The sequence below is a fragment of the Polyodon spathula genome, chromosome 2 (genome assembly GCF_017654505.1).
Source record: "Polyodon spathula isolate WHYD16114869_AA chromosome 2, ASM1765450v1, whole genome shotgun sequence".
NCBI classification, from domain to species: Eukaryota; Metazoa; Chordata; class Actinopteri; order Acipenseriformes; family Polyodontidae; genus Polyodon; species Polyodon spathula.
This window is the reverse complement of record NC_054535.1, coordinates 88,451,517-88,472,379: the sequence shown is the minus strand read 5'-3', so window position 1 is coordinate 88,472,379 and position 20,863 is coordinate 88,451,517. Positions and strand designations below refer to the sequence as shown.

At 36.0% G+C, this 20,863-nt stretch overlaps 1 protein-coding gene across 4 annotated transcripts in view; it reads left to right on the top strand.

Annotated features, from left to right (window-relative positions):
- The first annotated feature begins 2,888 nt into the window (after positions 1-2,888).
- Positions 2,889-20,863, top strand: part of LOC121303072 (aminopeptidase O (putative)) — a 72,314-nt gene continuing 54,339 nt past the window's right edge. The window contains exons 1-5 of one of the 4 annotated variants that reach the window (XM_041233519.1): positions 2,889-3,097; positions 4,198-5,061; positions 6,273-6,439; positions 8,033-8,162; positions 8,923-9,171. In XM_041233519.1, coding sequence (XP_041089453.1) covers positions 4,277-5,061; positions 6,273-6,439; positions 8,033-8,162; positions 8,923-9,171 — 1,331 coding nt within the window. In that variant the 5' untranslated portion in view covers positions 2,889-3,097; positions 4,198-4,276. The remainder of the gene's footprint in view (positions 3,098-4,197; positions 5,062-6,272; positions 6,440-8,032; positions 8,163-8,922; positions 9,172-20,863) is intronic. The other 3 variants (XM_041233509.1, XM_041233499.1, XM_041233492.1) reach the window with 3 other exon arrangements.

Genomic DNA, 20,863 nt, shown 5'->3' with positions numbered 1-20,863 from the left:
AATGGCAAAATCGTAGAGGAAGAAAAAAAAATAGCAAATATGTTAAATGATTACTTTTCACAAGTTTTTACAAAGGAAGATACTGACAACATGCCCCACATGTCATCCAGTTCCTATCCAGTTTTAAATAACTTTAGCATAACTGAGGCAGAAGTGTTAAAGGGACTAGGAGCTCTTAAAATAAACAAATCCCCTGGGCCGGATGAGATCCTCCCAGTAGTACTCAAAGAAATGAAAGAAGTAATTTACAAACCGCTAACCAAGATCATGCAGCAGTCTCTTGACACAGGGGTGGTACCGACAGACTGGAAAATTGCAAACGTAATACCGATCCACAAAAAGGGAAACAAAACTGAACCAGGTAACTACAGACCAGTAAGCCTGACTTCTATTATATGCAAACTTATGGAAACTATAATAAGATCCAAAATGGAAAATTACCTATATGGTAACAGGGTACTGGGAGACAGTCAACATGGTTTTAGGAAAGGGAGATCGTGTCTAACTAACTTGCTTGATTTTTTTGAGGATGCAACATCGATAATGGATAATTGCAAAGCATATGACATGGTTTATTTAGATTTCCAGAAAGCTTTTGACAAAGTCCCGCACAAAAGATTAATTCTCAAACTGAACGCAGTTGGGATTCAAGGAAACACATGTACATGGATTAGGGAGTGGTTAACATGTAGAAAACAGAAAGTACTGATTAGAGGAAAAACCTCAGAATGGAGTGTGGTAACCAGCGGTGTACCACAGGGATCAGTATTAGGTCCTCTGCTATTCCTAATCTACATTAATGATTTAGATTCTGGTATAGTAAGCAAACTTGTTAAATTTGCAGACGACACAAAAGTAGGAGGAGTGGCAAACACTGTTGTAGCAGCAAAGGTCATTCAAAATGATCTAGACAAGATTCAGAACTGGGCAGACACATGGCAAATGACATTTAATAGAGAAAAGTGTAAGGTACTGCACGCAGGAAATAAAAATGTACATTATAAATATCATATGGGAGATATTGAAATTGGAGAAGGAATCTATGAAAAAGACCTAGCAGTTTTTGTTGACTCAGAAATGTCTTCATCTAGACAATGTGGGGAAGCTATAGAAAAGGCTAACAAGATGCTCGGATACATTGTGAAAAGTGTTGAATTTAAATCAAGGGAAGTAATGTTAAAACTGTACAATGCACTAGTAAGACCTCATCTTGAATATTGTGTTCAGTTCTGGTCACCTCGCTATAAAAAAGATATTGCTGCTCTAGAAAGAGTGCAAAGAAGAGCGACCAGATTTATTCCGGGCTTAAAAGGCATGTCATATGCAGACAGGCTAAAAGAATTGAATCTGTTCAGTCTTGAACAAAGAAGACTACGTGGCGACCTAATTCAAGCATTCAAAATTCTAAAAGGTATTGACAGTGTCGACCCAAGGGGCTTTTTCAGCCTGAAAAAAGAAACAAGGACCAGGGGTCACAAATGGAGTTTAGAAAAAGGGGCATTCAGAACAGAAAATAGGAGACACTTTTTTACACAGAGAATTGTGAGGGTCTGGAATCAACTCCCCAGTAATGTTGTTGAAGCTGACACCCTGGGATCCTTCAAGAAGCTGCTTGATGAGATTTTGGGATCAATAAGCTACTAACAACCAAACGAGCAAGATGGGCCCAATGGCCTCCTCTCGTTTGTAAACTTTCTTATGTTCTTATGTTCTTATGTAAACAGAAGATGGGATTGTTCAACACAGTTGTGGCATTTTTGGAACGTTGATAAACTTAAATAAATTAAACACAAATACAGATGCACGAGTCTGCGCGATCTACTTAAACAAGAAAAACAATTTTGAATACGCAATATATCACGATTATTGTGGTATAATAATTGTGTAAAAATGCTTGGTAAAGTTGTATGCTCAACGGTATAAACTTGTCCAGTAGATAATTTAGTAGTAATATTAAAACTATCGATACAGGGATATCTGATTAAAAACAGTGGTAGAAAAGAAGCCTGAGTAAAGGTACCTTTTCCGCCGCCCCTGCTGGTGAGCACGAGATTGTATTTATTCATTTGTTTTTTCACGATGTCCCATTAGGGGTTTCATACACAACACATGAGAGGAACACGTTTTATCAAAGTTAAAAGTTTGCTTGTTCCAGCTTAAACGGTAGGGAGAAAAGGGAAATTGCTGAAGACGTCACTTCATTGATTTCAAAATCAGTATCTGTCCCAGTATACTTGATTAAAGCAATTTACATTTTACTAGAAAATATTAATAGCTTTTTTACAACTGGTATGTTTCACCAGAGGTCATAAGGTCAAAATCAGTACATATCAGACTATTAAACTAGTATTTAAATGTAATTTATGCAGGAGAAATGAAACAAACAAAAAAAAAACTTAGTGGAAGCTGAATCCTTTTTGCGAACAGACTAATTTAAAATGCTGATTATCATTCATTCTGAACAGCTTTGTATCATATTCTGTATTTGTAAACAGTGTTACTAGAAGTGGAGCCGAAAAAAAAACTAAACAAAAACAGTAAAAGAATCTGTTGGATTGTAATAATTGTAATACGTTGAATATTTCGTATTTCTGTTTTAACTGTTGACAGTTTTGAAGACCTTCAATTAGTATGGTTACTACCTTTTCCAGTCCAAACTGGTACATATTTCTCAGTCAGCCCTGGTCTATCAAAACTGCAGTATACTGTAATACAGGTTTAACACAATACCACCAGATGTCGGTACAAATCATAAAAATAATACCAAAATATTTGCGTTCCTCTAAGAGAATTGGTGTTCATATCTGTGTTCCCATCTCACTGCACTTGATGAGCTGAAACTTCCTGGTTGTTTTACACAGGCGCAGCAAAATGACGGCAGCAGGCTGCGCAAAGTTTCTAAGGGCAGGACTGGCATAGTTGTGAATTTACAGAGGAAAAAAAAAAAAAAAACTGATGCTGCCGAAATAGTCATTTTAGCCTCGCATTAAATTGTATATATATATTTTTGTTTAATTAACTCCTTCTACAAACGTCAGTGTCTTGATTTAAAAAGTCAAGTGTTTTCTGAAAGACTTTGCTTGATCTTGTGTCTCAGGTAATCGATGATAATACAACCGTCTTTGTTTTAGTTATCTCCACTGATTGTAATGTAATAAGCCGTTTGTTTACGATCTAACATGACAAAGAAGAATAACAGAATTAATTTGAAAATGTACTGTAATGTATACGAAATAACAAGTGGTGCTACTACTGTTGGTGATGGATCACAAAGCAGCATTTTAAAGTGGCCCACTGCCGTCTGTAGTTGGGCTAACAGTCGTTCTTGTCAACTGTACTATTTAGCTTATTAGCAGAACATCTCATACGAGTACCAGGAGTTCAATTTAAGAAGCCATAATGTAGCTTTAAAAAAAAAAAAAAAATAGGAAACTGAATTTAATACTAATAGTCCCCATCATATAAGCATGTAATATATTTACATACAAGGTGATATTGTGTGTGTATGTGTGTTTTAATTCAAACATTAAAAAAAAATAGTGCAGCACTAGTTTTGTTGCATTTAACAACAGAAGATTTGAACGACATAACACCAGATGCCTGGGGAGCAGGGAGTTTATGCATATTATCATGCATATGTGGATGAAGCCATGTTCTTAAAATCCAATATTAGTTAATAATTACTGGTGTGGCTAAAATCCTCTAGCCGTGTCTCATTTTAAAAGGAATTCAGAATCCTGTTCATAACTTGAATGGCAGAATACACTAATTAGTGTAAAGGGAATGGCATTTGTGTGTAAGGAATTTGCGTTTGCCTGATATGTGCAGATACTGGAATCGGTGCAGGAACTTTACATTCTTTGTGTGTTTGTAATTGTAGAAATTGCACTGGAAGAAAGCATCTTTCTACCTTTTAATACACAGCTGGTAGCATTTAACAAAGATAAAAAAATATTTATAATGAATTGTGCACAGAGGGTTTATTCTGTGTTTTTAACGTAAAGTATTGGCCCAAGGCTTTGCATTTTTGTGGGATTTAACTACAGAGTATTTCAATTTACTTGGGATAAATTAGCACTAATTAGTGCTAAACGGGATCTGTGAAACCTACTGTTGTTTCCTTAAAATTAAATATCTAAATGTCCAGAAAGTGTTCCTGTTGATATCATGATGATCATTAATGTTAATGTTTTGCAGATTTGTAACAATAAGGATTGGAGATTGATTAACCACCTCAGGAAGCTGCCTTAATACATAGACCCTTGAATTCTTGAAAATGCAAAATGATATGGATCCAAACCTGGACCCCAGTAAAGATGACCTTCCTCTCAGGGCCAACACCAACCACATGCTCGTAAGGCATTACGTTTTGGACTTGGCTGTGCATTTTCAAAGAAAGGTCATTAGTGGCAACATTGTTCTTTTCTTTGAATCCAGGAAAGATGGTCATAAATTTTGTAACCCTGTAGGAAATGAATCCTGTGTCCAAAGAGTGTCTTGTTTTCCAGTGACGAGTATTTATTCACCTCCATCTGACACGAATAATGCTGGTGCCCTTGGAAGTGACGGAAAAGATACTGATAAAAACTGTAACCATGGCAACATGGAAACACCTTCAAGGATTTTCAATTCAAAGAAGGACTGCGGAGACACAGCTGAATCCAGGAATGAGGATTTTGTGCTGGTGTTGGATTGCTGTGATCTTTCTGTGTTAAAGGTCGAAGAGGTTGATGCTGCTGTTGTGCCAGGTATCTGGGAACTAGATGGGCAGTGCACAGAAGATGGCCTTTCCAAAGAGCTAAGCAACCGCCAACAGAGACAAACTTTGCACAGACTTGAGAATTTACCCTCAAGGAGCTGGCAGGAGCAGCATGACTTGTTTTTGCAATGCAGCCGAGTACCAGGATGTGGAGAGCTTCCTTTTGAAATGGACTCCTGGAGTCTGCAAATCAGAAAACCGGGAATTAAGATGGCAAGGTATTTCCCACATTTAGTTAGGATCTGGTATGAAACTAAGCCTGATGGTGCTTCAGTCAGATGGACGAAGGACCAAAGTAACAGGTGGGTCCCTGAGCAGGCACAGAATTATACAAAGTAGTTTTCAACAGTTGAGTAGATAAGATGGATAAAAATGTATGCTTGTAGAATGACTACCTTAGATAAAGAATATGCTCAGTTTTATTCAACATAGTACCAATAACTGAAGTAGGGAGTTGTCATTCTTTTAATACTGTATTTAGTGCAGTAGTTATTATTTAACTATAAAATTATTTATGAACCCTGTTATGTTTAGCTTTATAGAGTCATATATTCTTTTCAGCAGCTTAGTCTTATCAGTAATAGTGTTTTGCCAATATGTGATCCACAACGTCATCAAACAGCCCATTAACCCGATTTGTTACCAATAATGTACATTGATCTTTTCAAAAATGAGTTGTCCTTAATGCCGTAACATAAGACTAGGTAGCCTAGTTGTAGTTAACTGTTTTTGCCTAAAAGGGGGTGATGATGTACAGCAGCTTGGCTGTTACAGTACACAGAAATGTAGATCTTGCTGTACTTAGGTTGACAAAAAATACTCAAATGTGTATATGACAAATCATTTTGCTCTCTAGTATTATTATTATTTATTATTTTATTATTATTATTATTATTATTATTATTTTTTTAATTTTTTATATTGTACATCATAGTGACATTAATGTCTGAAACATATGATTTCTAATAGTGTTAAACTTGATCTCTACTTTTTGTACTGGTAAACTACTTGGTGAAATGCAACAAATGTGGTTGTATAGGAAATTAATTGGAGTCAAGAGCAAATAAAAGCATTTAATTTCTGACGAGGGAAAAATACTATTCCAAGAGAATTACAAGTTCAAAATGGCGTCTTTTACTTAATGTAGTATTTATATGCTACTTGTCAAAGCAAGTTACTGGAGTTTATTCAGTTGTCTAAATCACTGGATTGCGACCCTCCATGGTATTTTAAATGTTTCTACAGACAGGAATAATCTAAAGGCACTCACATGCACTATTAGATTTTTATAACAAATACCATTGTACACGTTATAGTTATCTAAATAGTGGTGGTACAGTATTTAGATGCTTTTTATATTATATTTTAAAATACATATAAGGTAAATAAAAACTGTGGATATTTTGTTTTGACAATTAGAATAATGGTCTAAAAAATATGAAACATTTTAAAAAGAATTTTGGATATGAATAAATTAACTTCTATGTCTTCTTTTCCCCTGCTGTAATTTCAGAGCATGTGTGTACACTATGGGGTCTCCTATAAACAACAGAGCCCTCTTTCCATGCCAGGAGCCCCCAGTTGCCATGTCAACCTGGCAGGCAACCATCCAGGCTCCAGAAGGGTGCATGGTTCTCCTGAGTGGTGAAAACACTGCTGAACCTGTCCAGATAAAAGAAGGTGCAGCACATCATTTTTATATATAAATAACCACATTTTGTAAATTGATTTTTCACCTGAAATTTGTCAGAATAAATACTGATAAATCACAAATTTACATTTGTTTGATATAAATAATGCATTTTTTTAGAGTGCAGTACAAGGCTGTTTAATGCGCTGTAGCCCAGGTTAACTTCACCAGCATTATATAGTCACTCAGTTGTTAGCATTCACGGTGAGTAAGCTGCATCCATCCCCCAGTAATGAGCCTTGTTAACCTGCATGAATATGGTCTAGTATGTTATCAATAAATAAGCAGTTATTTCATTTATAGAATACAAAAAAAAAACACAAATATTGTGATCTGGTTGTGAGTATCTAAAGAGAGAGGCTTTTACTGCATGCCATTAAGAGCAATCTAGAAGAGTCACTGTGGTAACTGGAATACCTTAAGTGCCAGTTTGTTCTGTGTAAACACGTTACTGGATTTTTCTATGTCTAGCTGCTCCTGTAGCTAACTAGTATGTTATGTTCTGTAATCTGAGGTTTGCATGGGTCAATTTGCAATTATTATGCTGAAGTCAAAGCAATTGGAACAGACCCTAGTGCCATACTACAAATTGTTCCAAGCTGATTTTGTCCAACTGTTAAGAATTCTCACACAGTGATTTAAATGTGTGTTGGCGCTTGTTCTTGATCTCTGTATGTGTTAAATAAAACCCATATTAAAGATGTCTTTGTACAAAGAAAGCAAGTGATTACAAATAATTTAATTCAGTTGCTACCCACTCCAAACAATGCAAATATTTTATATTTAATTCACTATAATAAGGCACTTTTGTTATGCTAATATAAATTCTTTGTAGGTCATACATTGCAAGATATTCTTCATTAAAAACAAGTAATGCTGTTTAATTGGCTAAATACTGACATTTTGGATATTCAATGTATATTTTATTGTGATTGTGTTGTAGTTAAACTATGCCAGACTGTTAATATTACTGAACTTTACGAATGTTTCCAGTATAGTGGGATCATAATTGTACACCATTTGTGCTGAATATAAGCAATTGTCTGAATTTGATACTGTATTTCAAACTGAATTGCATATATTTTCTGCAGCTGAATTAATAATAGTACTGTTTCATGTTGTGAGTCATTGATGGAACATTCCTAATGAAGAATAAGGCATAACACCCTTTTTCTGCTGTATCCATTTCTTTAAAAAAAGTTTTAAAGCTTTAGTAATGCAGATTTCCCAATTTTTTATTTGCCCATCTCAATGTATCTACTGTCAGTAATTTATTATTATTATTATTATTATTATTTTGGAGGAAACAAATGTATTTCCTTCAGGGCCCTGCATTGCACTTCGATTCCCTCCAGACCATTGACAGAGATCAGGGATCCATCCACTTGTTTGTGTATTACTTCCAGTCTTTGGAAACTATAGGGTTTCAACAGGAATTAAAGCTATGTGTATAATTTATAAGGGATGTCATTCTTAAGCATTGCCTGATTCAGTGATAAGGGCCCACTTGGTCTCATTGCCTTAATAACAAATATCTTAATAGAAAAGTGTGCTCTTTTATTGTCTTTTTTTTTTTTTGGCAGGTGTTTCAAGTTGGTTTTATTATGTCACTATGCCAATGCCTGCATCCACTTTCACCATTGCGGTGGGGCACTGGATAGAAGCTAAACTGGAGGACAGCTTGCTAACATCTTCAGCAGAAGAAACATGCAGGTTCTATGACAAATAAAAAAAACTAAAACATTTTGGGCCTACAGTATTTTATTATTTTTCCTCTAACATAAAGTAAAATCAGTGGTCTAACATTTACCCTGGGCAAACTGCTTGCATTTAAATGTTGCTTGTGATTATTCATTTTAGTACAGCGGCATACTGTCCTGAATATACAGTAAAAAAGCTAATATACAGTAACACTGCTAATAATAGAGGCACTGGTTCAAATTGATGAGCCTGCAAGGTGTTTAAATTGTTCTAGAAGAATCTGCGACTATTTGTCAATAATTAAAGCTTTTCACAATGCAGTGAAGTCTGTTTTCTAGAATGTAATAATTTTTAAGATGGCTTCTTGCGAAACATCAATTATTTGGGCAGTCTTAGACACAGATAAACCAGTTATGGTCGCTGATACTGACTTGCAACAGGAAAATGCAACTTTATATATGACAGAAAACATGTCATGGATCCCATTTGCTTAAATCAGTCATTTCAGGGACAGCTCATTTACCCAAAAGGGTGTGCTACAGATAATGCACAACGTATTTGAAACTATATCCAGTAGTTGTACGGCTATAGTCCTTTTACTTACTCTTTTCCGTTCAGGCCGGTATCAGTGGGATGATGCACCTCATGCACATGTGCCTTTTAAGGTTGGCATTCTGTGGAAGCTAAAGTTATAGTCAAATAGTTTTTTGCTGCCTCTGTTTAGGTATCCTACTGTGTGTGCACTAAATATTCCTTTTTGTTGGTGTTGCAGCTCCTCACAGCTGCCCTGCAGTCACATGGATTACCCGTGTCGTTTCCAAGATCCAGCTGCCCAGGTGCAGGCTGTGATTCCTCACAGAGTCTTTACTCCACACTGTCTCAAGGAAAAGTCTCAGGAGATCCTGCTCCCACTGCTCCCTCGCTGCCTCACAGCAGCACACTCTGTGCTGGGCACTCATCCTTTCCCCAGGCTTGATGTACTGCTTGTCCCAGCTGGATTTTCTAGTCTTGGAATGGCAAGGTATGAGGACCATTTAAAGTTTTTTTTTTTTTGTCACATTTCATCAGCAAACTGATCTGAGCTACAATTTATTAATTATGAGGGAGATTGGTCCAGAGATTGAGCCTTTAAAAAAAAAAGGTTACTGGCAAAAATTCAATTCAAAGAAACTTGAACATTTGGGAGTTTAGATATATAATTTTTCATTCTATACTAAACATTTAGGTCACTGTAAGGTATTTTTAAGCAAATGGTGTTTATGCAGTTCATGATACATTTGGGTGAGTTTTTTTTAATCTTGTGTCTGTGTATATCCTACATTGGCCACAGTGTGGTGCAAACTGCTTACCCTGAAATAATTCTGCTACAAATAAGATTATTATGATCCAATACAAGGCTGTAGTAACAAGGCTGTAGGATTTAACACTGTCTGTAGACAGATAGCTGTACTGATTGATTTTTTTCCCCCACGTTTGTAACCAAAAAAACTTTGTGTGTATGTGTGTTGCCTTGCTGGTAATAAATATTAATGTTTTAAATAAACTTGTTTTCATTAAACAGGGTATCCGCTCCAGCTGATGTGCTGGGTTTTTGGTTTCAGTCAAGAAGCCTGGTGAGGTTAGGGACTGAGGCACACCTCTTCTGAAAGGGGCCCTCCAAGGTGTTTCAGTTGCAAATTCACATTTCTCTTTTGCATACTTTTTCTTTTGTAATGTAATGGCGAGAGATGCAAACAAGAAAATATGAAAACTGATAGTTACAAATTATTTTAGCATATCTTGTTTTATGTCTAATAACCCTATACTCTAAACCAGCATTTCTGAAATGTGGCTGCATGCGTCCACCAGCTGGATTTGGTGCGGCCACAGCAGCCCCCCACTAACCTCTCTCAATCAATGATTACTGTATTTACTGCAGCTTAACTGTAATTTTACAAAACAGCATTGTAATTGCAATTTCAACAAGCAATTCTGCTTTTATTGAAATTACAATTTTAATTGACCCCAGGTCTGGTGTCAGCCATAGATTACATACAGCTGTGTCCAAACACTTTGCATCACCTAGAATCTTAGTATTGAGAAAACAACAACACATATATATATATATATATATATAGTATTATCTTATTATATATATATATTATATTATATTATATAAATATATTACAGGCTCCCCATACATTTTGCATCACCTAAACTTAGTATATAAAATAACACACACACACACATATCTATATATATTAATATAATCACTAATATAGGGCTGCACAGCTTAGAAAAATAACAACCAACAGCATCACATGACCGTAACGTATATATCGCGTATAGCATGGCTTGCATACTAATGAGCCACTTCACAATAAGTTCATCATTATGCACCTCTACTTTCTAGATTCTATGACAAACTGCCATTTTATTTGTTATTAGTTACAAAACCACAGCCAAAAATGAGTGGCATTTCACCTGTTTGCTTTAATATATTTGGGGATGAAACTCCGCATGACTGGTAAAACACCAACTTTCTGAATGAAGACAGCAGTCCATCTGAAAATAATAATAAATAAAATAAGTGCACCAGCAAGAGTAGACACATAACAGTAGATGAGAAACAGCTAAATGAAAAGAAAAAAAACAAAGATTGAAAAAAACACAAACAAACAAAAAAAAACCACAGCATGGGCTGGTTAATGTACTTTATTTCATTTTATGGAAATAAGTCCAAAAAATCTCAACAACATAAAAGGAATTTTATGTTAGTGCAAAAAGTTCATCTGGGGACCAGTATTCTGTCTCCAGTTTTATAATGCTGAGCTGAGAATATCCCTTGTTTGAGAAATGTCATCTAATATGTTTTGAAAAACATCCCAATTAAATTTGTAGTGACTATACAAAGAGATGTTCAAATGCCAAATAACTATTAATTTAAACTTTTATAATATTAAAAATGAATATTCTTGTAGTAAGTGCGTCGGTGGAATCCCACTTTCACCAAATGAGGAAACCCAGGCGTTATTGTCATACCTGCAATAGCTCACTTTTATATGTCTATTCCAGTTTTCCTTGTTAGGGATGAAACTATTTTTTTAAGAAAAAAAAAAAAATGATATTTATATATTAGCTCAAAGAGCCAGCTGCCCAACATTTCGATATGTTGTACATATCTTTCTCAATGAATATATGTCAGTACATTAATAATTCAGTGTATTGTGAACTAGTGGGCTCACAACTGTTTGTATCGTGGAAGTGTACTATCGTTTCATCCCTAGTCCTTGTGTTTCGTGGTGGAAACAGATGCTCATGGTTTAAAGTATAATGGGCTCCATTATGAGAAAATTCACGGAGGGGCTGATCAGGTCTGCTAGAATTCGCATGCAACTCTTCTAAAGGCTGTTTTCTATAAAGTTGCATTATTGATCATGCAGAATTTCTTTGGAACATTTAATCTTTTATCTGGAATAGATCTCTAGTGTTAGTTAAGCAACATCTATATCACCTTGCTTCATTTCAATGTGGGAATAGTCAATCTTTTGAGTCCGCACTTGGGCTTTGCTAAAAATATAAAATTCCTGCCATGCATGTTTTCAGAAACATCAACATTCCCTTATTCAAGTCAGTCCATGCTTGTGAAATGTATTTATGTATCCTTACATCCTGCCATCCTCACTTATATTACTTAATAGGCATTTAGAAAATTGTGCTCGCTGTTGTCACTGTTCAATTCCTATACCTTATGACACTTAACCAGTTGGAACCTGTCTTGAATGTTACATCCCTCGGTGAGGCACTGCTCCAGTTTCCTGCATTTTTTATTAGGTTCAATTCTAGACCTCATTTGTGTGGAGTCGTCTTAAATTGTTGTCGGCTGTATTGTTCAATAAGCTGGTACCAGACCCAATTCCACAAATTGCAACCAGGACCAGGTGGAAATGTGGTATTGTGTCCTTTACTTTAGAGGAAGGCTTACATCATAAACGCATGTGACTTTCTCCTAGCACAATGCTGATTTAATTTAAATCTCAGTAGAGCGACTATTCCCTCTGATGGACAATTGATAACCGAAGGAAAAAACATTTAGAACCTGCTGGACTGGGTTCAGAACGATTTGCTTCAAATGAAAACAAGGTGAACATTCTTGACCAAAACCGTCTGAAGGCACACATGGCTCTCCAGTGTAACTCTTGTAGATGTTGCTTTTACCCTGCCTGGAAGTGCTGAAGTGAACTTGCATCAGTCAGCTTTTTACTTTTTTGTCCTTCTTGTTCCACCAGATACCCCACTCCAACCCCATATTTGGGGTTAAATGTGACACCCTCTGAACTAAACAAGCTTGCAAGTCCTCTATCTCATCAGAACACTGAATCTTTATATATCCACACTGGTAATGCATCAGGATCAACATCTTATCTCAGATGGTTGTAAAAAAAGAAAGGTTTCAGGCAATACGTCTCTGGCTATTTCACTGAACTTGGCCAATGTTAAGAAAAAAAGGACAATTAATTGTGCTTCAAAACCAAGAGATGGCAAACAGTAACAAAGCTCTGTTTTGACAAATTTTGCTTTGGGAACGTTTTCACAATTATGACATCTTCATTTTTTGTACTGCCGAAGCTATGGATATGTCAGTATCTTAGTCAAAGATTGTTATTTGAGCTTTGGCATGCCTAGTTTGTGCTTGTGGTTTTGCATATTCAGATAGTATGTGTAATATTTATCTTGTTTATAGCAACAAAGTTACAATGAATTTACAGTATATCATGCACAAATTTGTTGTTCCACAGCACATGCCAGTGTTGTAATGTTCATTGCTTATCTGGAAAATGCATGTTTTTATTTGTGCAGTACTTGAGATATCGGTCATTATTAATAGTTTGGCATACAATGTTTGTGCTTGCTTGTACTGGGGTTCTTGTTGGCTGATTACGAGGCATGCATTGTTACAGATGTAGGGTTTTCTTCACATTCTGAAGTCAGTAATTTCATGTATTGCACTGTGGGTTTTAATGGCTGAATACTGTATAGTATTGCATTATATATTATATATTATAGGAGGCTGTGTGGTCCATGGTTAAAGAAAAGGGCTTGTAACTAGGAGATCCCCGGTTCAAATCCTGTCTCACTCACGACTCACTGTGTGACCCTGAGCAAGTCTCTTAACCTCCTTGTGCTCAGTCTTTTGGGTGAGACATTGTTGTAAGTGACTCTGCAGCGGGTGCATAGTTCACACACCCTACTCTCTGTAAGTTGCCTTGGAGAAAGGCATCTGTTAAATAAACAAATAATAATATGTTACTGTGGCTTACATTTTATGGAGTAAAAGTATGTGTTTGCACTAGGATTTTGACAGGATGTGAATGGTACTGTAATAATAAAATGATTGCTTGTAGTCCTAAACAAAAAGGTTCCCAAAATAATAAAACAACAATCACAGTCCAAGGTGCACGCGTGTGTTGGGGGGGTGTGCAAGTGCAGGTGCTCAGAGTTTTAGAGCTGGTTGAGGTGGTGTGACAGTGCAGATGATCCAGGTGGTAGTGCTGGTTCCATTGCTTCAGCTCCCGTGGTACTCTTCTGCCAGAACAACAACGCTCCGGCGTCTTCCTGTATCAAGGTATGGAGCCGTACTCAAGTAGCTGTGTCCCCTTTGTACTGCTAAACTCCTCCCTGTGATCAGTGCAGTGTCATGCTCTCTCCAGTCACTGCACACAACACAGCTGATCACAATAGAGCTGTTCAGCAGTCTTACAGCTATACCGTTTTTACCAAGATGGATGACTTCCGGTTCCATGCTACCAACAAGTCGGCCCAGCCCTGTGAAGGCGCACCACCAATCTTTGTTAGTGCCCTTCCAGGTCGGGAGGTAGATTTACAGTTCAGATTCATTCTCTGCCGTTGACAGGTTTCTTTACTGACTAATTACGAAGCATGCATTATTAACCTGTGTAGTAATATGTGTATTACTGTGTGCCAGTATGTAGTCAGTGTACCACTATGCAATTGAACAAAATATCAATGTAATTGTAATTTCAGCAAACTCTGCTATTGTAATTATAATTATAATCACACTTGACCCCAGGTCTGGTTGCCACAGGCAATTCTGTTTAATACAACAATGTATAACACTAATTTATTACCATAATAAGTACCTGAAACTATTTATTAGGGTGTTGGAATGTCATCTGTAAGAAAGCCCTAATGAGCAAGAGGATTCTGGAATTACCTAAATAGGGCCAACTCAACCAATACTGAATATCCTTCCCTCTCGACCGTTTAAGCAGGCAAAGCAGATACATTTTAGGCACTTTTCCCAAATGCAGTCTAATTGAATTCCCATAACTCAAAAACTATGAAAACTTCAGTAACAACTTTCACTTGTGTTTTCATACATGACAGAAAGATGGAACACAAAAAAAGTAATATATGAAAAGAAGATATCTGATATCTGTATACCAACTGTACATACAGTACCTACATGTCAAATGTTGCAACCACTTTAATAGTTTTTTACATTAATATATACACTGCACACATTGTTCTGATCACAACAGTAAAGGTCCTAAAAAGATCAATTTCATAATTTTTTAAACAAACACCCACAATTTTTTCCTCTGGTAATAATTTATCCTGCTTCTTGTCTGCATCTAGATTGATGTGCATTTACACATTTCCGTACAAAAGAATTTTAACGTTTGGTATTTGATTAAAACACTTCTAGATTTATGGATTTTAATGGGTAAATATTTATAGAATTGCAGTTGTGTATAGAATAGAGATTGATTTGTTTGTGCATGTTTTTTTCCCATTATTCAGTGCTTTTAACACCCTATTTATGTTTGAGAAAAAATATGACTAAACCCATTTATAGTCGCAGACAAAAATATTTGTACAGTTAAAAAAAAAAAAAAGAGAAAAACCACAGAAAGTTATTTCAACAATTTGTAATTGTTCTGTTGAAAGATGTAGAATCTTGGTTGTATTTCGGGGGGCTGGAGCTGGGACTACTCCCTTTGTGTCGTCCCGCTAAAATTACCTGTCAGTCACCCTATTTAAACTCTAGCCAACTCCCTAATTCTTGTCTTGCTTTTCAGTTTGCGCCTACCACTCAAAATTTGCACTGAAACTTAAAACTAAAACTTTGTTTGCAATCTGATTAAAATGACTATTCACTCAAGGTATTTTTAGTTTTCATTTGGCTCCGATGAAATATTTTTCTCTTCTTCTGGCTGTCTTACTTCAAGAAATAATCCACCGAAAAAATTCTCAAAGAAATTCGCTCGTCCTGCTTCTCCTGTATCTGACAATGCTGCCAAAGAATTACATCAAGCCTCCGCAAAATCCTGCTGCTTCAACCTTTGCTTATCCAGCTGTTCCTAGTCCCACTGTCTCATCTCCCCAATCTCAAGAAGCTTCCATTCCTCCTCGCTGCTCTAAACGCATTAAATCTCAGCATGATTCTCCAATGCACGTTTTTTCTTTTTTTATAAGGATTGTCTAGTCGACAAACTCCTGAAAGCACTTTTCAAAAAACTATTGCCCATTCCAGCAGGGAGCGATTGGGCTGCTTTGTTACATATTGCAATTCCATATTGGCCGAGCCTGTTGTTCCCCCTCAAATATCACAGCAGAGATCCAAACTTGTCAGTTCACGCTCCGCCACTGTGCCTGTGCAGCAGTGTTAGCAGCTTACATGCCAGTACAGTCCGATCCGCCTGTTTGAAATGTGCATGAAAAATTACATTTATTTGTACTTAAATACAGCTATAATTTTAGGATTGAGATCAGAAAAAAACTATGCAAACATGATTTAGATGTTTTATTCAACATCTTGTAGTCAAAGAAACTACAAAATGATATCGCAGGAGTCTACTGGAAGCCTATAACAGTAGTATAGTGTTTAATTGAAATGTCAGATTTTTCAATTTGTCAGTTTTTTGTTAAGTATATAGAAAAATACAAAGTGGTGTGTAATTTAATATATTAATATAACATTAAATCACTGGTACGCTGCAATTGACCCTCTGTGTCCTAGTATATGTTGGATATACTTTGTTGTTTTGTTCAATATCATGGAATACTTACTAAAAGCTTTTGTACAGAGCTTTATATAGCCTGGAAAAGCAGTCAAAACACCAGATGTGAATGAGGAAGCACAGGCCTGGAATGCAGCACATAATCAGATGGCTGTAAGGAACTTGGAATGTTTACAAACAGAGGAAAAAGGCCTAAGATAACAAGATGTGTATCATTGCTTTCTGGTTTTAGTCAAGTTCCTTCCTCGTTATTTTTTTTAACTGAAGTGTGATTGCCAGGTAACTTAAGAAGTGTGTGACAGACCAAGGCTTTAAACTTGGCCAAGGAACAAAAGACAACCGTTAATCAAGCCTTCAGCGATGGGATATGTTCTATTGAAAGTCTTTAATCAGGCGTTTTTGACTACTAACACACTGCCACCTAAAAAAAACAAATGGCCAGAGACTTGCAGAAAAATATGAAGTGATCTAAATATTTTAATTAATGTTAAAAGAACAAGGTTATTTTCTGACATGGGAGGAGTGCCCTGTCTGTGTTGCTTAAAAGAGACCTATTAAAAACATCTTTCATGTATAATGATGATCTTCATGTCCAATTTAGAAGCAGTGTTGTTAATTCAAAGTCCATTCCTCCCTCTGTCTGGCTCTGATTAATAACATTATTTGTCATATAGGTTACTGTTCATTGAGTTTTCCACGCTATATAACAGCCAGTTTCACCCTTTAGTCTCAGTAATCTGCATTTCAGTTAAAATACCTGGATTCAGCCTGCTTTTTTTGTGTAAAGTTATGTTAATTAACAGCATGTTTTTGTTTAAGCTCAGTGGTTTTATAGTTCAAACATTCAGTAATGGAGTGACTGACGGAAACACAAATAAAAACATCTTTTATGTAAAAATATTGTGAAAGTTGGCACTTAGAATTAGAAATGTGTATATGCAGTCAAATATTGTGATATAATAGAAAAAACTACCAAACTGCCCGCTCAAAACCTGGACAGGTGGCAGCCCTGGCAGCAACCAATTATAACAGAATACACTGCACATAAATCAGCCATGACCTGGGCGCATCTTCTACAGAGAGTGGCTATCTAGGGATGAGCAAAATTATCTGTGAAAAGACAATATGTGATCAGTATCTCACAGGAAATAACTAACTGTAACTCATGACTCACAGTCCCTGTTAAATCACTCTAAATGTGTCCGACCTGGTACAAAGCTCACCTATTAATACAAGATTCTTTCTTTTCGCATTTTTTTTTTTACCCTGGAGATCAAATGCAGTCATTTATTTTAGTGGAAGGTGAAGTTACTATATGTCGTACATTCTGACTAGAGTGGAATCAATACATGGTTTGGAGGAACAGAAAAAAATAAGGGAAATAATGGATATGTACTAATATGCACTGCTAATGTATGCAGTTAGAGGGTTTACCTGCTTTGTACATAAAAAAGAGAAGTATAGTTTTACAATGTGCAGGACTACCCATTACAAGAGTGTAAATAAAACCTTTATTTCTGCATTTAGAATCTTTAGCATAATTGTAAACTGCTTTATGTGGGATAGATGAAGATTTATTACCCTATAGCAGGTTTGATTTTTAGTCTCTGTAGTCTGTGCTTAGTGCATTTGAGCTGCCCTAAAATAGACATTTGAACGTTTTTGTGAATTCCATTCGTGGAGCCTGAGCCACAGAGGGAGACTGGAATGCCAGACATTTGAAGTCATACATTTTGCTGGACAACAGTAGGAGTTACTTCAAATAAAGACTTATCTGAATTCCAACTTTTGACACAGATTTAAACCAAAACCAAAACAAAATCTTTCAAGCAAATTTGAAGATTACTCTTTTCCTCACGCATATTTTCTTAAGCATCTTTGATTCAGAATAGTTTTTGTATTACACACAATGTTTGATATTTCTCATCAAAAGGAAGTTGGAAATTGTGTTATGATGTCTGTTTAATTTGCATGTAACATACTAAATCAAGAAACTATTGTATTCCTTTTAATTTAAGATGCAGCCCAAATTTACCACCCTCAATTTTTGAGGAAAATATTAAACATCAAATAAATATGAATTTACAAAGATACAATGTCAGCTATGCTGTTGTGAACTGAAACGGGCAATGTTGTAGATTAACCACGGAGCTTGTTTGTTGTGCTGAGCACTGTATAATACTTAAGATGACGTCTCTGTTGTACGCACACCATTCACTCACTTACAGCATCCCACATCCTGGCAACAGCAAGCACTACACAACACTCCACGGCATCAGGCAACATGTAACTCGGCAACCACAAAAGCATTGAACATTGCTTGGCATGTTGAAAAATACAGGGGTCTGATCAGCATTTCCGATCTGTCTGAACTAGTACTATTTGTTAGAAATGCTGAAACTGTAAACGTTTCTCTTGGAATTCCTGAGGAAGCTTGGTTTGTTTTTTCTTAGCAGTCAGTCACGTTGCTGCTTGTGTATTCAGGCAGACGCCTTTGTTGTCATTTCTCGGCAGTAAGTCACATTGCTGCTTGTGTACTCAGGTAGTCGCATCTTTTGTTGGTGATTTTAATACACATATCATTACACTGTACTGGAATTTAAGACGCAGGTTTTTTTTTTTGAGAAGCAAAAATTGTTTAAACAGCACGTCTTAAATTCAAAGGAATGCGGTAATAAAAGTGCATTGCATGACGTTCAATACACAAACCTGTACATCTAACCTTTTGGACAAAATAAACACAATTTACTTCACAGTACAATACCTACACATCATTTGTGCTTTCCAAAGCAATGCAGGTACAATGTAATTTCCCAGAAATATCATCTTTTGTTTTTCCAGTTTAAAAATGTTTAAATAGTTTCTTTCAACACAAAGACTTATTGTCAGGAAAATAAGTCCTGTTTTGTGCTGCCTAATATAAGTTGACAAAGTTGTTGCAAATTGGAGGGTCAGTATGACATGCAATGAAATGTCCTGTCTGAATACCACTCTTGTTTAATGTTTACCACACCAGCGCGATGACATTTGTCACTGATGGATTCCATTATTGCCGAAGAGCATGGACAGGCCTTCCTACAGATCATAGAAACTGCTGAAAGGAACCTTTGTTTTGTGTAGGAGAGAATAACAAACCGCTTATTGACTTATTATAGAATAAGATTAATACCAGAATGGCACAAAATAAACTTCCATTAAAAAAAAAATGATGAAGTTGAAAAATAGGAAATTACCACCAACAGTCATGTGCAAATGTTAAAACATTTCAAATAAAACATTAGAGAAAGACAGTTTAGACTTGAAATAGTTTGTTTTGCTTAAAGCAAAGCTGCCGGAAGTAGAGTAAAAACGAATTGGCTACAACTATGTCACAAAATACCATGAGAAAGCCATGTTGCTTTTAATAATAATAATAATAATAATAATAATAATAATAGGAGTCACTAAATGTTTGTTTTAATAGTAAATAAGCTGGGATATATGGCCAAATGAATTTGCTGGTTTAGCCAGGATATGTAACCATTTGGTCATATTGGATATTTATTCCATTAAAATAAGATTTTTTTTTTTTTTTTTTTTAGCTATACCAAATGTGCCTTAAAATGTGCCCCATTTGTTATAAAGGAAAATTGTTGCTGTTTCCTACGTGTCTTACAAAATGGCATTATCTGTTCTTTTTTATAAGTCATGTTACTACCACTTGCCATATCTCAAACCAGAAAGTGTAGTTGATGTCCAGTTTGCAACAGCTTACTTTTCAGTTTAGTGTGTGTGTGTGTGTGTGTGTGTGTTCGTTCAGTGGCTGCCTAGTCTTCTTTTGTCAGTGCATATTGCCTTGTTTTGGCTTGTATGACCTCTCATTTACCATATCTGAAGGTACAACATGCTTCAGTAGAATACATCATGCAGCAGTAGAATACAGTGATTGTTTTCATTGGCCATAAAGCAGCATCTCTCACAATGTAGCAAAAAAGACTTATCTGCCATACGTGTTGAACCCTTCAACAAAGAGATGAAATGGATTAAACAAGACAAAAGGGTTGTAGATGCCTTAAGAAGATTTTGATGGCAATACCTCGGAATTAGATGGCAATAATGACTAAAGAATAGCAAGACTGGCAATTACACTATAGGGAGAGGGCCATCATAGGCAGACGGGATGGCATTTCTTTGAAATGAATGCATTCTTTATACAAACAAAACTTGCACCAATAGCAGGTGTTTACACCTTTTTGTCCAACTTGTGCAACTCGTATAGATTCTGTAAGCAGCCATAAGCAGTAAAGTCACAAAAGATGCACCAAATAAAAGCGTGCAATTAAAACAAGGCACTTACCTTAATTTGAATGGATAAGGCCCTTAAGAACCTTGTTTGAAACTGGATTTTCAGTGCCTTTAAGACTTATGGACCAAAATAAATTATGTTCTTTGATAGACCATACTATTTAGTAGATGAATTAATGCTGTAAAAATGGTACTTTCCTTTTGCTGTTTCTATAACCCTGAAGAGCCTGATTAAGTTAAGCGTTTCATAAAATTTCACAATTCACAAAACAAAAAAGAAATCTGGTTAATGCTGGATTTATTTTTTGTGGAAAGAATAAAACAGAAAAACCAAAAGATACAAAATACTGTGCCATCAGATAAAATGTCGTTACAACCCATATCCGTTTCCTGCTTGTAGAATTA